The sequence below is a fragment of the Vanacampus margaritifer genome, chromosome 20 (genome assembly GCF_051991255.1).
Source record: "Vanacampus margaritifer isolate UIUO_Vmar chromosome 20, RoL_Vmar_1.0, whole genome shotgun sequence".
In the NCBI taxonomy this organism is placed as follows: Eukaryota; Metazoa; Chordata; class Actinopteri; order Syngnathiformes; family Syngnathidae; genus Vanacampus; species Vanacampus margaritifer.
Genome location: NC_135451.1, coordinates 12,509,995 through 12,526,683, shown reverse-complemented (window position 1 = coordinate 12,526,683; position 16,689 = coordinate 12,509,995). Strand labels below are relative to the sequence as shown.

The following is a 16,689-nucleotide window of genomic DNA, read 5'->3' as shown; positions in this document are numbered from 1 at the left end:
TGACATCCTAATATTGTTTATCCTAAAGTGGAACTTTGTTATCAAATTAGCTCAACTATTCAAATAATAATAATAATAATAAAAACAGCTAAATACCAATATTACCTTAGTGCAAAAGTGCTATAAAGAAATAAAAGAATGTATTATTTTGTACATTCTTGATATCTCGCCAGAAGTTGTGGTCACCTTTAAGCAAGTACAAGCGCTACAGTGTTGACGCCATGACATCACCATCATGTGTGTTTTCCCCACCGGCGGCCAGACCTGGGAGGGAGGTGGTAGTCTTTTTTTTTTCTTCCTTCTTTTTTTTCCTCCCACTTACCCTGCCATGGCGTTTCTTTTGCTGCCCATACAGGGAGGAGAACTCAACAATTAAGACACCACCCGTTGTGGGAATTTCGGGAGCGGTCACGGAAAAGCTGAGAAAATGAAGGAGCGCTTTTATAAATCTCTCAGCTGCTGCCATCAAATATTAACACTTGAGAGGGCCTTAAAATACCGTATGTGACTAACCACAAAAAATGTCACCTTCCCCAAGAACAGCTAGAAAAATATATTTAAAAAATTGGGTCTTATTTAAACAGGCCAAGCTACTTTAGCCTGAATCATACTGTATGTAACGATTATTATTTACACTTTAGTAATTAGTCCCGTAGACGTATAGCAATGCATGTAGCTGAAATGGTTTTGCTGCATGCTTTGAATGGGAAAGCTATCAACAATTAAAAGTAACAAACCTGACACCCACTCACCTGACTCAAACCGGTAAAAGGTGTGAAATTTTGCTGCCTTGAAAACGTGGTACAATCTGGTGTACAAACATAACATGAAAAGAAAATGTACTTTACATTGACAATAATTTTTGCAAATCAAATTTGACATACAAATGATTCAATTTCTATAATGATGCAGTTGGCATTTAAGTAGTTAAAAGTATGAAATCTCATCAGATGGATAACAGATAAAAAATTGTAGTCAAAATGTAAATATTAAAGGATTGCTTAAGTCTATGTTAAGATAAACATTGGATTAAAAAAAGACTGATTTTTCAATGGACCATTTTTTTTGTCGCCTTGAATTAATATCCTCAAGCAGACTTGACGTTCATTCACACAGTAAAAAAAAAAAAGACAAAAAAAAAAACATCGCTTGGAAGTCGACACTTGACAATGTGACACTTGAGTTGATTGAAGTGAGTAAAGTTTCACCCAGCATTTGCACGACCTTCACGAGCCTTCAGGGGTTTTCATCATCCACTTTCTTGCATAAAATCTTGCGGCTGGATTTGATCAGTGCCCACCTTTTGGAAAAAAACGTATCTGCGCCGAGAACAATGATGGCAAGGCGTGTGATGTATTTACCTCACAGGAGCAGCTCATCACTCAAGGGAAAGCTTCTTTCGTCTTTCTTACAATCCGTTTCGTCTCAGCATTCCCATCTCGTCTAATCACGGTCAATTTGTCTTCTTCTATTGAGGCAATCAGAGCCCAAAGTGCACTTGAGCTCATTTAGCCCAGAGCGAACACTTGTACAAGGTCGTCCGCTCGGTGTATTTAGATTCGTGCCAGCAGGGATGAAATGAAGTGAAATCGTCAATTATATTTTTACAGCATGGCTTGTCCTATTGGTCCTGCTTTCATGAAATTTGTATGCGACCTTGATGAAGATCTTTTTAGAAGAAAATGTAGCATAGTTGTGTTTTGGCAAAAATCTTTTTTAGAGGTTAGGCCATAAATCTTATTTTACCAATTTTTTAAAGAAAAAAAATGGGGAAAAAATACAGGTCAAAATACAACTCTTAGTATTTGTTGTCTTTTAAAAAAAAAAATAATTCAATATTCATCAAATAAATATTTATAACAATAATGCCCTAGCTTTTTTTTAATACAAATATATGATAGATTCTAAATTTAAAAAAAAGTTTAATTAAGTAAAATGAATTAATAAATAAACTAATATGTCGGCATATAGTTGTAACAAAAAAAGATATACACAAAAATTAAAAAAATATATATAAATTAAAATAAGACCCAAGTACAAACACAAAGATATATGTTGTATTTTGGAATGTTTAAAAAAAACACACACACAAAAAAAATAAACATGTCAAATTAAAAACAAAAATAAATTCATTAGAATAATCATAAATGAGACCTAAGCTTTGCATATTAACAATAAATAATAATAACAATAATCAAGTAAGTCAAAAAAAGACCCTGCCAAATTATATAACTATATTTCCCATTGTTTTAATCTTGATTCAAATCAAATCAAATAAATGAATCAAGTGTCCAACTAAATTTAGCAAGTTACTCATTCTAACACATCCCAATTGGGTCTAATTGGTTGGACAAGCGATGTAAAACCTCGAGCTGAACCCACCAACAACACAAAAACAACTTCCACAAAGACCCAGTGCTCGCGCAACATGCCATTTAGCGGCATGAATACCGAAGCTACCAGAGGCGCACAAAAACAAACCAAAAACAATGACGGCTTCATAATCTCTGCCCACGAGTGTGCAAGCTGGGCATAAAGGTGCATAAAGTGCTATTGTTTTGAGCAAAGGTCGTCGGTTCGAGTGTCACTGGGTTGATGCAAAAGAGCACTGAGCTGAGTTTGTCGTTTTTGGAGGGTTAGGAATTTTTGTCCACCTGTTGCTAACCCATCAGCCGGAATTTATAACTAATTGTGCTAATAGAGCTACTTTAACATTGGCCCTTAAAAAATAAAAATAAAAAAGGAAATTCCAATCAGAAATCTCTAAGATGAAGATTTTTCATCTTGCCCTGTAGTCTGGTAGTATTAAAAGTAAACAGTCAGTATGCTAACATCTAGCAAGATAGCAATCAAGAGTAGAGAAAGTGCTAAGAAAACAAATGGGAATAGATAACATGTTATAAAAGAAATCTGAATCAAAACAAAAGGATGTATGTCAATTTAATACATGTCCAATTAAATATCAACTATATTTATCATAAAATGTCAGTTAATGGCCAAGCTGCTCATGTGCAGAGCAAGTGTGATGCTACATTATTATAACATAACAATTAGTAAATAAACAAGGGAAGGCAATTAGATTAAGAATGTAGCTTCGCTATGCTTTCATTGGCCGATGAATGAGCTCTGTAAATTCTGCCTAGCAACAACTGACCAGAAAAATGACCCAATGCATTCTGTTGTACTGTACCTGTTCTTGTAGCCCCTAGTAGTCGTCATTTGAAATTATTATTTTGTCCATTGGCCTGTGGGGCAGTTATGATCGATCCCTGGGAATTCTGCCTAGCAACAAGTGACCAAGAATTTCTTTTTTTTAGCAATTCTGTTTATCTACGCTGTTTCTATTCACTTTCCCTGAGGAAAAATAACTGAATTCAAGGTATGTTCGCATACTGATCCACAGCAGGCGTCCATATGCACAATCCATCCTTTTTTTGCGCTTACGCCTGGGAGCTTCTACATTCATCAGGGTTCAGATGATGATGATGATGATGATGATTGTACAGCGGGTTGGCAAAGGACAACTTGGCGTCCCTCCAGGACGAGCTCTGCTAGTGAGGAACACGAGGCGCTCTATTTGACATCTGCTACTTAGAGAAAGGGGCTAAAAAAAAATAATCGGGGGTGGGGGGTGGCTCACCTCCGTCTCCCTCCTCCAAGGGTACACGCTGATGGAGAGAACCCCACCGACGTTGCTGCGCCTAATTGCGCGACGGCGAAACTGAAATCATGCATGGGGGGGAAAAAAACAATTTAAGTGTTGGAGGACAGGTAAAATCAAATGTCTCAAAATGTAACAGCCCATAAATAAGTATCATCATTGTCATCATACACCTTTTTGTATTTAATGGCATCTAGTGAGCGCTGTATATAAAGAATGTAGAAATGTGCTGCATTATATTGATATTATTTTGACACCCTTATTTAGCTGCATTAGACACATCATAATAGTAACACCTCTTACTTGAATAACAAAAATAAAAAGAACAAATAATTGTTGAAAATGAGGTAAACAAATTAAAAAAAAAATATATATATATATATATATAGTCCAAATAAAATTTCAGATTACGGTAAATGAAAACAAAAACTATTTAAAATTAAAAAATAAAGTAAATATTTTTCAAATGGAATATTAGAATAGAACAATATACATTTTTTTAAATAAAATGTGAAAAATGGAGTGAATTAATAAAAAATGTATTCAAAATTATAATAAAAAAATAAAGGATAACAAAATGCATAACTAAAATTCAAAAAATAGATGAAATATTGTTAAAGTGGAATATTAAAATAGAAAAATATACAATTTGTAATGTAAAAAAAATGGAGTGAAGTAATAAAAATGTATTTAAAACTAGAATTAAAAGTGGGGCACTTAACACATTTAAAATAGAACGTATTTATACGTTTATGGGAGCGAATTAGTTAATTATGACTGAAAAGTGTTTTGGTGGTGCCATTTTTTGCAGTCTGTGTACGGTTTAAATGATAGAGCCCATTGTAAACATTAGATTGGATAATGAATAGCCAGGGATTACTGCATTGCAATTTGTATGACTGTGGACGCTAATGATGCCCCAGAAGAATTGTCTAACGATGGATCGGACATCACCTCTGCCTTCCAGTCAAAGGTGGGGCGATCCATCATCCCGTAGCCTGTCGGGCTGCGATTCCTGCGGAGGAGTCGAAAAAAACGAGCTCATCATCATTATCAGAAGTCCCCGACCCTTCCCCCCCCCCAAAAAAAAAAGAAAAACAAAACAAAAAAACACGAGGGTCATTATCAGAGACTTACGTCACGCGGCATCGCTTACTGCACAGAGCCAAGACACAGACGGCCACGCCAGCCACCAGCAGCAGCATCCCGATGGCAATGCCGGCGTATACCGCATCTGAGAGAGATGGTCAGTGTCAAGTGGAATTGTTATTTACTAATTGGACAGCGTGGAAAACATTGAAATGTTACCCAGCTGCGTGTCTTCGAGCCCGTGTGGTGATGGAGTAGTGAGTGGCGGCTTCGTCCTCATATGGCAACGGTTGCCGGTCCAGCCTGGATCACACCTGGGAACAGGGAAACACTGTAATGATCCAGACAAAATGGACATTGCTACAATGCTAACATCTAGCATGCTAACAACTTGGGTGGACCTATAATGTTAATTCAGGAACTTCTCATGCCTCAATGGGCGTGTGCTGCAGTGCTAAGGCCACTTGTTAGAATGCTACCATGCTAAAAGTCGACATGCTAACGCATAGCAAAATGAGCAATTCCAGTTGTTGACAGTCAGTCTTGGTGGAAATTCCACAGCTGGAAGATTTTGGCCTGTTTGTGTGTGTAGCGAGAGCTTCCTTCTCGAAAGATTCTCATCCAAGTCGACATCTGTTCGATATCAGCTGGCTTTCCCTCGCTTGGTCGCTCTTCTAATGCGGAACACACATCTAGCGGGGATGTCGTTATCATCCAAAGCAGGGGTGTGGACGGGGCCGTCATGCGTGTGGTCATGGCGGCGGGCCTTCATCCTTGGACAGGCTGCCAGACACGCTTTCAAAGGGGTGCGCGGCTTGAAAAATTTGCGAAAGAGTGCTCGGAATGTATCCAAAAGACTTCATTTTGTGTGCACAAAGAAAGGGGCGCGCCAACTTTGTCAGGTTGCTGAAGAGGGTTTTTAAGTCACACACCCCTTTCATCATTTAGTGGTGCACCCCTTTGACACCTACACACACACACTATCTAATTTAGTGAACTAAAATACAGACATCCCAAGCTAAACACAGCCATATAGAATCTCCATCTTCCTGGTTTGTAACTACAAAGTTAGAGTGAGCCAACCAGACGGATACGTCGTGTTTAAATATTGACCAGCAGGATCCACACAACAATTCCGTAGAGGCGCCGTTGAGATATATAAAGGCGGGAAGCCGCACATTCTGGCTGAGGAAGAAAGCGAGTTGAATTTACAGGTTCTAACATGCTTCACGGGGCAAGACAGATGGAATTTTTATGCCCGACGTCTCACCATGCGAGATAAGGCGAGTTGTTGAGTGTGTGTGTACCTTACATGCAAACAGGTCCGTGCTCCTCCACGTGACACGGGCCTCGACCCAGGCAGTACATGGGAGGACAACCTGCATAGCAAAAATAATGAATAAAAAGTGAGAGTGACAACCTGGTAATATTAATAATTCACATGTTTATGTTATTACCATATGGCAAGCCCGTCTCGCTAAAATGATTTTTTTCCCCCCCCTCACCTCCTCAATAATAATGAGCCGCGAGTACGAGGTTGCCGTTGCCACGGAAATGTCATCGCATTAGCATCTATATTAAAAAGTCAGCCATTCATTTCTCTGATATTACAAACATGAAAAACAGGTAGCAGTAAGAAACATTTTTTTTATCCCATGTAACTCCAGGGCTCCCCCCTAGACTTGTGAAAGTGACTTTATACTGAAATAGACAAAATCTCTGAGTGTTGAGTCAGACAAAGCTCAATGAGGCAAGCCAAATTAAGAATTTGCTTATTTTTGATTTTGTAATATTAAAAAAAAAAAAAAATTCATTATAAATCGTACGTATTTCTTCTGATATTTATTTTATTTCTCCTTATAAATTTGTTTGTTTTTTCATTAAAGATAACGTTAAGTTAATCACAATTGTTAGTATGGTTAAAAAATAGTGACAGTATTACTGTTGTTAGTTGCTGCACAATATTTTTTTATAAAAACAATACAATTAACTCAAATTAATTGAAACAATGCTACATAGTGAATTCATCCAGCGTAAACACTGTCAAAATGTTTTGGTCTCTGAACACGTAGCACCAATACGACAGCCAACACAGCCCGAGAGGCATCACGGCTAATCCGCCAATATTGTATTAAATGGCAGATACGGGATCACCTTGGCAACAACAGAAATGCCGGCGGATGCAGATATTTTAGGATCAAATTGGCATGTAGTGACGCACACTTAATGGGAGGTTTGCTCTCCGGAGTTGAACGGGTTTTAAACTTCCGTGTCAAACGTCAGAACAGCAAGTAGAGCCCGGAAAAGGGGAAAAAAATGCTGGAATTTGGCAGAAAGCTGGCAGATTCTGACACGCAAACAGCAGATATGCTCTCTAACAAGCACACACAGAGATACAGTGTGAGGGTCCATCTCAAAGACGTCAAGAGAAAAACTGAAGCTACTTTTGAGACACATCCTACATTTTAAACTCATACATTGGCGCAAGGTAACACTGAATGTAAGAAGTGATTTGGGGATTACTGTATTTAAAAAAAGAAGAAGAAATGTGTCGTTTAGGTTGATGTGAAAGGTGTGTGGGACATCACATTACCGTCACAACTGGACTCATCTGCGAGGAAAGGCAGACAGTCTGCAAAGTGGTCGCAACGCTTCTCAAGAGGAACGCAAGCGGACAAAGTGTCGCATAGCAGTTCTCCCAGTTCGCACTGCAGCAAGGCTGGACACAAAAAAGGCAGCGCAATCTCCAAACTCTATCAAAAAGATGATTTATTTATTCCATCAGCGACACTTACGGCAGCCGTGCTCGTCCTCGCCATGGGGACAGTCGGGGACGCCGTCGCAGCGCAGAATGGCCGGCAGGCAGACGTCGTTGGAACACCGGTAGTGCCCCGCGGGGCAGCCACCCTGTGGGGGGAGAGTGCCCGGTACGGCCGTGGGGCAGCGTTCTTCATCCGACTGGTCGAAGCAGTCCAACTCGCCATCGCACTGCCAGCTACTAGGGATGCACTGGAACGAGTAGACGCACCGGAAGTGGTCCGAGGTGCAGGTGAGAGGCTGGGGAGTCACCGGTTCTGAGGGTGGAGGAGACTAAGTTAGGTAGCTAGCTAGCTTAATTAAGGATGCTAATGACGTACGTAGCTAAGTAGATGGAAAGGAAGGCAGGTTGGTAGGCAGAGCAAACACACTATTTTCCCAAAAAAAAGAAAAAGTCTTCACCTCCAACCAGGCACTCTGCCGTGTACGTGATGTCATCCAGGGCCACGTTTGTCCACATGTCTCCGCCCACCTCCGCCTGGAAGCTAACTCGAAAAGGCGCAGTGTTGGACAGGAGGACGCCGGCGTACGTCCACCCCTCGGCTTGGTTTCCGGCCAAGGCCCACATCAGCAATGGGGTGCCGCTCGGTCCGACCGTGAACACCTACAAACGCAGAATTACTGTTTTGAGCCAATATGACAAACACTTTCGTTTTTAAATGTGCAGTTGCTATACTTCGTTTTGATTTTAAAAATAGCACTGTATTGTGTAAATTACTAAACATAATTAAAAACTGTAGTTAAAACAAAAAAAGCAGGTCCATGAAAGGTGAACCGCCCCTCCCTTGTAGTGTCAATCAAAGCAAGATTTTTTTTTTGTTTATTATTCAAAATCAGGCCCAAAGACACACAAAAAAAAGACATGAATGGATAAAAATGATGACACTTTGATTAATTATTTCCTGCCACTGTCTTTCATTCTTCCCTGCGGGTACGAGTCGATTGTTAAAAATTAAGTATTCCGCTCTAAAATGACAGCACAGCGGCATTATTTAAATTACTATCAAATTGCAGCCACCTTCAGCGTTCCCATCCTGTCCGATCCGTGCATATAGAACCAGAAGCGCAGGTGACATAGGCCCACGCTGGCTGGAAAGGCACTAATGGTGGTCACCCTGGCAACGTCACCCTCTCGCTGAGCGGCTGAGTGGATGTAGAGGAAGTTCCCCCCGCCACCTTTGTTAGAGAAATCCAGCATGGCACAATGTAGAATTAGGAAAAGGACAGCGCTGGAGAACAATCTGTAGGTAGTTCAAAACCTACTAATTAATTTTAAAAAATGTATGACGATATTGACTACCCAAACAACTAACCTTATGTACCAATCGAATTATAACTACACCTTTATTAATTTACCTAACAACCTCATAAACTTCTTACTAGGTAGCTAGCTAGTTAAAACACAAATTAACTAGGTAGCTACCTAGCTACCATTAATTATTCTACCCATCTAGGTACCTAGCTAACTAAAAGCTAAGACACAAGTTAACTAGGAAGCTCCCTACATGCTAGCTACCATTAATTATTCTACCTATCTAGGTAGCCAGCTAGCTAAAAGCTAAAACACAAGTCAACTAGGTGGCTACCTGCATGCTAGCTACCTAGCTACCACTAATTATTCTACCTAGCTAGGTAGCTAGCTAGCTAAAATACAAACTAACTAGGTGGCTACCTACCGAGCTAGGTAGAATAATTAATGGTTAAGGATGTATCGTAGGTAGTAACAAATTTCTGTCATTTGAAAAGATACTTAATTTTAGAATATCCCATTTAAGGTTTGAAGGCTGACTAAGCAATAAGCATAGAGCAGTTGTCTGGATGCTTGTCAGTATTCAGTGAGTGCGTGCGACTGTTTACGAGTCGCCTCTGTGTGACCTCTCTCGTTTTGGAAACTTTATTGATCTGCTGCCCTGTGATATCAACATCAATGACACAGTCAGTCAATCAATCCAACTAGCCAATCAGAGAGGTTGGATGTGAAGTCACACACATAACCGCAGCCCACAGGGGAATTGCGTGTATTTAATCAGTTTGCACATTGGCAGAAGCTGAAAATGGAAATATTTCTCAGTATTTATAGCACAGTTGGTTCAGTGCTGAAAATAGAGCCCCTCTCGAGGGCCCGCCAACCTGGACTGTGGTCTGATGTCGGTCCGGCTCCCGCTGTTGCGTTGCTGTGATTGATCCTCCAATCAAAGTCGTCGTCGGTATCCTGGGCGAGCTGGCACATCTCCTCCCATTGGCCGTCGTCCACGTCGAAATTACACGCTCCCGGCATGGTGGCCACGGTGCCTAAGAGTTTGTGTTAAAAGTATAAAATTGATTCACTGGCCAATTAAAAAGGGAGCTGATTGAAAGTTGCTTCACGGCTGCTCACCGCAGTCCGACTCATCTGATTGGTCGCCGCAATCGGGCTTGCCATCGCACACCAGGTGGGACTCGACACAGTGGCCGCTGTTGCACACAAAATCAGTGACCGCAGGACAGCTCATTGGCTCAGCAGGACCTGTTAGGAAGCGCATGGTGGTAAATGTTACGGTTTTGGCGTTTCAGTTTAGAATAAAGCACAGTAAACCTTCATAATTGCGGGATATTTAGGAATTCTCTTATTTGCATTTTTTGGCACTCTTTATGAAATAGGATTGTGCCAAATACCTGTCTAACAGGAAAATAATTACTAGGAAAATGAAGTACAGTACTTGACGAACATAGACGTACAAAACACACACAGGTTTAAATGTGTTCCGTGTCCAAGTATGTGATAACAATCTCACCTTTTAAAATGAATTGTAAATGATTTAATCCAGACTGTTTTCAAAGTCAAAAGGTAAGCAAAGCTGCAATGTTAGCACACCCTGAGGAGACGAGCCGGAACAAATAAAGGACTCAAAAAATTTAACATATGACACTAAGGTGCTTTTGAGCACCCATATATCCCTTGACGAATGATTTTTTTGCAATGGATATAATACACACACATACACAGACATCTGTTCATCATTTAGAAACAAAGACCTCTTGCGTTCCACACGGAAGGATGCGAGGGGTGGACAAAAGCCTGTCGAGAGTGCTCGGAGCATCTTTCCACTCGCTGCACCTCATTTAAGACGGGGAGGAAGGCAGCACTGTAACAGGCAGCACATGTGTGTGCTGAAGAGGGAGGGGTTTATGGCGGAACGAAGGAAGAGGGTAACACAGAAAGTTGAACAAAAAGAAGCAAGGACGGAAGAAAAGAGAGAAGGAAGGAAGCAACGAAGAAAGGGGGAGAAAAGAACAAAAGATGTGAGGAAGGAAGAAAAGAGTAAAGAAGAAGTCACGGGGTAATTGCAATAACCAGGAAGTTGATCGGAAAGAAAGAATGACGAAGACAAGTTAGGAAGGTAATATTATCACATGGGAAATTGAACAAAAAGATGCTAGGATGGAATGAATAGAGCAGGAAAATAAGGAGGGTCCTGGTAGGACACAGGAAGTTTAAATTAATAATGAAGGAACAACGAAAGGAAGAAAAAAAATATATATTTTTTTTTTTATATAAAAAAATATATATTTAAAAATTTGCATTTAGCACACTAAAATTCAAAAAACAATTTTGTTGACGAAATAAAATTAAAAAAAACGAAAATTCTTTAAAAAAAAAAAATTAACTGAGACTACACTTTATGTTTACAAAACTAAGACTAACTTTAATTATAGCAAAAATGCCCTTCGTTTTAGTCTTTGGTAATTAATCTAATACATGAGTCTTTAGGGATGATTTAAAATGTGATTTTAAGTGTATTTACGTCGATATTACCCGTAATAAAGACGTTTAAAGGTGTGTCACACAGAAGCGATGTCATCTAGCAACAACCAATAGAAAAGCACCTTCAGAGTCAGTTCTAGGCGACAAATTTGCCTGCTTGACTTTCGGCTCCAATGGTTCGACTCGCCTGCTTTTTCATTTAACTCAGCTGAAATGCAACGCTAGGTAAGAAATGTGTTACTTTTTTCATTTTACCATTGTGTTTATTAAATATTGCGCACAAGTAATACACATTTTAAAAAATGCAAACTAATACAGAAACTAACTAAAGCTAAACTAAGACTAAGCATTAAAAAAAAAAAAACTAATAAAAACTAACAGAACCCCCCTGAAAACTAATTAAATGAAACTAAAAAACAAAACTCAAAACAAAATCAAAACTAACTAAAATAAAAATTCCCAAACTAAAATAATAACCCTGGTGTGTTCTGATTTGGACATCCCTCGCAGCAACCGACCTCGTGCAGCATCAAACATAAACATCAAAAACGTCGCTTCTCCCGCCCCGTTGAGTCCCATTAACTAATCACACTGTGAAATGACTGCGAGAAGAACCGCAAACACAATTTCATCAGTCACGCCGTTCGCCGTCGTCACTCACTCGGGGCGCAGTCTTTGAACTCCAGGTCGTCTAAGGCGGCGCCCCCGCTCACGTCGCGCCAACGCACGCCCTCGAATATCACCCGGAAGTTCCTCAGCCTTCTCAGCGGCACCTCCGCTCGCTTCCACTCGTTCCCCTGATGGCCTGTTTTGTTCCACGCCTCCCACATGGCGTTCTCCGTCTGCATGGATGGAGAACATCATCAGCAAGATACATTGCAACCAATAAAGGTTCTCATTAACATAATTTGTCATTCAAAGCTTCCCGCCGCTTCTCAGACTGTGTCTTGACTTCTTGTTGCCTCTTTCCCGCCGCATATGGAATATATTAAAAGACACGCCAAGTATGTAATTCCTCCGCGAGTCTTTTCCCATGGCAGCAGCCAGGCACCACATGGTGACTAATGCGGCGTTCGAACGAGCAAATGTGACCCGGAGTGGGGCTTTGAGGGAGCCGCCATCACACCCAGCCATGCGTCATGCGTCTCGTGTCTTCCCGGTGTCACCTCACAGTCCACAGGAAATGAGGAGAGAGTCATTATGAAGATGGACAGCAAACTAGTGTCATTTGGCCGTATTAATTAATGCGGGGGATACAATCTTGCGAAATGGAAGAAGGAATGAGATAATTACTGACAAACAAAATATGGTGAAATAAAGTGGATTGAAGGCAAGACAATAAAAGGTAAGAAGGAATAAACTATTTAACTAAATAGCTCAACGGAAGGAAGGAAGTAAAGATAACCGTTCTATTAGTACACAGGAAGTTGAACAAAAAGCTGAAAGGAAAGAAGGGAGAAAAAGAAAGGAAAAAAGTCGGTACCTAAGTTTTAAAAAGGTGGGATAAAGGAAAAAAGCCTGTAAAGAAGGAAATTGAAAGGAAGTCTAACAAAAACATGAAAGGGAGGGAGCTAGTGATTGACTAAGGAAGGAGGAAGTAAAGAAGGTAATACATGTAATAGCATAAAGGAAGTCAAACAAAGACAAGTGAAGGAAAAAAGGAAGGAAAGAAGGTAATATTAGGACAGAGGAAGTCAAACAAAAACATGTAAGGACCAAACAAAAGGAGAACGATGACAAAAGGAAGTAAAAGAAAATGACGGCAATACCAAGGGGAAAAGAAGCACACAGGAAGTTGAACAAGAAAATTGACGGATTGAAGAAAGGAAGGCAAAAAGAAGTGAAAGAATGTAAGAGAAGGAATGATTAAATCATGAAAAAGAGGAGGTAAATGAAGTCATATCAGCACACAGGAATTGGAACAAAAGGATTAACGAACGAAGGAAATATCAGTACACGTGGAACAAAAAAAAACTCGGAGGAAGTCATCGGTGAAAGGAGGAAAGAAGCAAATAAAGGAAAGAAGGACATAACCAGAATAAATGTAGTGTACAGGAAGTTGAGCAAGATGAGGAAAGAAATGAAGGTGAAGGAAAACAAATCATAGAGTAAGTTGAATAAAAATATGGACAGAAAAAATTGAAGGGTAAAAGAATGAAATTACCAGCAATTCAGTCCTACTTTGAGAACTTAATGAGGTCAAGGGTCATCAAGGATTGTCCTTATAATACACTTCTACAAGAACAACCCAAAAAATTGCGGTTGACTTCCATTTCTAAGCAGTTCTAACAAGGACATAGCCTGCATGCAGCATTTTCTTATTATAAAAGGCCTTCAAGGGACATCTTCCTCTTGGCCGGAATATGCTACGTACGTCCGCCACAAAAGTACGTCTGACAGCAAGCCGCTTTACATTTGCAGGATAACTCATTGAATATTGTCACGATCAACCACAAGCTTCCCCTCCATTCACTACAGCTGTCTCCATATTTCCCTTAGACGTACAATCATATCCTGAAAAACGTAATGAAAACCATGTTTTCCAAAAACCAAAAAACATCGTTATGTTCAAGCTGCCGTGTAAGAAGCAAACATCCATTAAGTGACAATGGCTCCTAAGCCTTTATTGTTAAGACATGCAAAACAGACAACCTAATGACGAGAGTGCTACGAATAAATTGAACTTCACTGGGACAAAAAATGCCATTTTAGTTTGAAATGACCATTTTCGCGTACTTCAAAGGAAAACTCCTCCTGGAAATTGCTGTTGTCGCAGCAATGAAAGGAAAGAAGGACATACAAAAGCTAATATTAGCACACAGGAAGTTGAATGATAAGAACCATTCAACCTTCACGCTTGGATTTCCACACGGCGCTTACCTTGACGAGAAGGCGGATGGTTCCCGAGGCCTTGTGGGAAATATAGTACCAGAAGGCGAGCTTGCAGATGGAGCTGGACTCCTTCCACAGCGAACTACTGATGTGAGCCTTGTCACCTTTCAGTCCCACCGGCGTGGCTTCCAGATACAGGAAGTGACCTGACCAAGACGAAGCCAAGACAGACACAGGAAGTCCTCCTGTTTTGGTTTCAAGCGGCCATTTTAGGGTTGATTTGTGCTCAATCAAAAACAAACAACTGTAGAATTGGAAAAGGGAAGATGCATGGAGCAAAGAAAGGGACTAGTAGGACACAGGAAAAATAATAAAAAATGGCAAAAACAACAAATCAGGTAAGGAGGCACTGGGCGAACAACAAACCGCTCTCATCCTTCAACGTGTGGTCGTACGGCGGCCGTATGCTCTGGACCGAGCCGGTCCCGAGCAACCAGTCGAAATTGTCCGCCAGCGAGTTGTCCCAGCCGCACGGGCCGTCCTCGAAGGAGCAGGACGTCCCGCAGCGCTCCTCGTCGGAGCCGTCGCCGCAGTCGTCTCGGAAGTCGCAGCTCTGGCTGGGGGAGACGCAGCGGCCGTTTCGGCAGGGCAACGAGCCCGCAGGACACCTGCCTGCAAAGAACACACATGAATCCACAAAAGGGATTGAGTTCACAATTTGACACAATGGTTTTCCATTGTACTTTTTGTGCTAAGCTATTTGCTAACTGGCCTCAAAAGTTGGTTTGTAAAAATAAAATAATCCGTCCGTCCGTCTTCTTCCGCTTATCCGGGGTCGGGTCGCGGGGGCAGCAGCTTTAGCAGGGAAGCCCAGACTTCCCTCTCCCCAGCCACTTCAGCCAGCTCATCCGACGGGACCCCAAGGCGTTTCCAGGACAGCCGAGAGACATAGTCTCTCCAGCGTGTCCTGGGTCGTCCCCGGGGCCTCCTGCCGGTAGGACATGACCGGAACACCTCCCCAGGGAGGCGTCCAGGAGGCATCCGAACCAGATGCCCGAGCCACCTCAACTGGTTCCTCTCAACGTGGAGGAGCAGCAACTCGACGCTGAGTCCCTCTCGGATGACCGAGCTTCTCACCCTATCTCTAAAGGAGAGCCCGGCTACCCTGCGGAGGAAACTCATTTCGGCCGCTTGTATCCGGGATCTTGTTCTTTCGGTCACGACCCACCAAAAATAAAATAATAATAATCAAAAAAAGATGAATACTATACATAATCCTACTATTAATACAAGTACATAGGAAAAAATAAAGTAGTAAAAAAAATGATAAAAGATAAAAAGATTGAGTAAATATTTGGACAATAAAAAACAATTAAAATGTTAATTTTTTTAATTACTATTACTAATTGTTTTTATTATTAATGAGACATTAATACAATTATTTATAATACAGTTTAGATAATATACAAATATTAGATTATAAATAAAGAGGTGAAATAATTTAAATATAATAATAATAATAATTTTAAAAATGAAAAATAAATGAAAATGTAAAGGTTTAAAAGTTATATTAAGTTTTTTTTAATATACATAATACATTTACTAAAAGTACTATTACACTAAAATTACATCAGAATACATTTACTAAAAGTACTATAAAGCTGAATGTAAAATCACAACCAACCAACAATTAGACAGAACACTCCATAATAGTATGATGACCACCAAGCAAGATGCCAGCACGGGGCAGCAAGAGCAAGTCTTTTTCGTGTTGAGAGGTCAGATTGGAATTTATGTAATTTGCCTGTATGTGTTTAGATTTCTGATTGTTCAAACAGAAAAAGCAGTTTGACTAAATGCACATTTTCTAAAAGGAACAATGCAATCTCCCCTTGTTGCATCTGTGGTCCTGCTGCAGCCAGATGTTCGAATGTTATTAAAATGGCGGAGAAGACAGGATGATAAACCATGAATAATTTTATAGATCAATTTGGAATTCCTAGCACAAAACAAAAGGCAAATTGTTAGAAACTTTGTGAGACATGTCCTTGTGTTACTTGGACAAATGGAGGCGTCTACAGGAGGGTGGCAGAAAAGCAATTACAAACCTGTGTAGGGAGTCAAAAGAGATAAGGAGCTTTTGAAACAACCTCTGCAAAGTGTACCTTCAGGAGGAGGAGGAGGAGTGGCGTCGTCCTCTATCACGACCGAGGAAGCGAGCAGGCACCCTGACGAAAAGGTGATGTCGTCCAGGCAGATGTCCCCCTTGGGATTTCGGCCCACCCGTCCTTCCAGCGTGACTCGGAAGTCCTCGGGGTGGCTCAGCGGGACCTCCCTCATCTGCCAGTAGTTGCCCTGGTCGCCCGTCAGGTTGAGGAGGAGGTGAAGACCCGTTTGGCTACTCTGGAACACGCCCAGCGTCCCGATGCCGTCTCCGGACATATGGAAGAAGAAACGCATCTAAGGGAAATTATCCAAATTAGTGAGGAGGTGTTCATTTTGTATTTATTTATTTATTTATTTTAGGTGATGTCACCAAGAAAAA

The 16,689-nt window shown here is 40.8% G+C and overlaps 1 protein-coding gene across 5 annotated transcripts in view; it reads right to left on the bottom strand.

Annotated features, from left to right (window-relative positions):
* Positions 1-2,922: 2,922 nt before the first annotated feature.
* The window catches only part of malrd1 (MAM and LDL receptor class A domain containing 1), a 28,456-nt gene continuing 14,689 nt past the window's right edge, over positions 2,923-16,689 (bottom strand). For 3 of the 5 annotated variants that reach the window (XM_077554211.1, XM_077554213.1, XM_077554214.1), the window contains 16 exons: positions 16,310-16,604; positions 14,571-14,816; positions 14,193-14,350; positions 11,974-12,154; positions 9,945-10,073; positions 9,698-9,859; positions 8,586-8,743; positions 7,970-8,171; positions 7,546-7,824; positions 7,344-7,469; positions 6,063-6,129; positions 4,970-5,064; positions 4,799-4,895; positions 4,616-4,676; positions 3,641-3,721; positions 2,923-3,551 (listed from right to left, as the gene is read on the bottom strand). In XM_077554211.1, the coding sequence (XP_077410337.1) occupies positions 3,441-3,551; positions 3,641-3,721; positions 4,616-4,676; positions 4,799-4,895; positions 4,970-5,064; positions 6,063-6,129; positions 7,344-7,469; positions 7,546-7,824; positions 7,970-8,171; positions 8,586-8,743; positions 9,698-9,859; positions 9,945-10,073; positions 11,974-12,154; positions 14,193-14,350; positions 14,571-14,816; positions 16,310-16,604 (2,448 nt within the window). In that variant the 3' untranslated portion in view covers positions 2,923-3,440. Of the gene's footprint in view, positions 3,552-3,640; positions 3,722-4,615; positions 4,677-4,798; positions 4,896-4,969; positions 5,065-6,057; positions 6,130-7,343; positions 7,470-7,545; positions 7,825-7,969; positions 8,172-8,585; positions 8,744-9,697; positions 9,860-9,944; positions 10,074-11,973; positions 12,155-14,192; positions 14,351-14,570; positions 14,817-16,309; positions 16,605-16,689 lie in introns of those variants that run through there. The other 2 variants (XM_077554212.1, XR_013289672.1) reach the window with 2 other exon arrangements.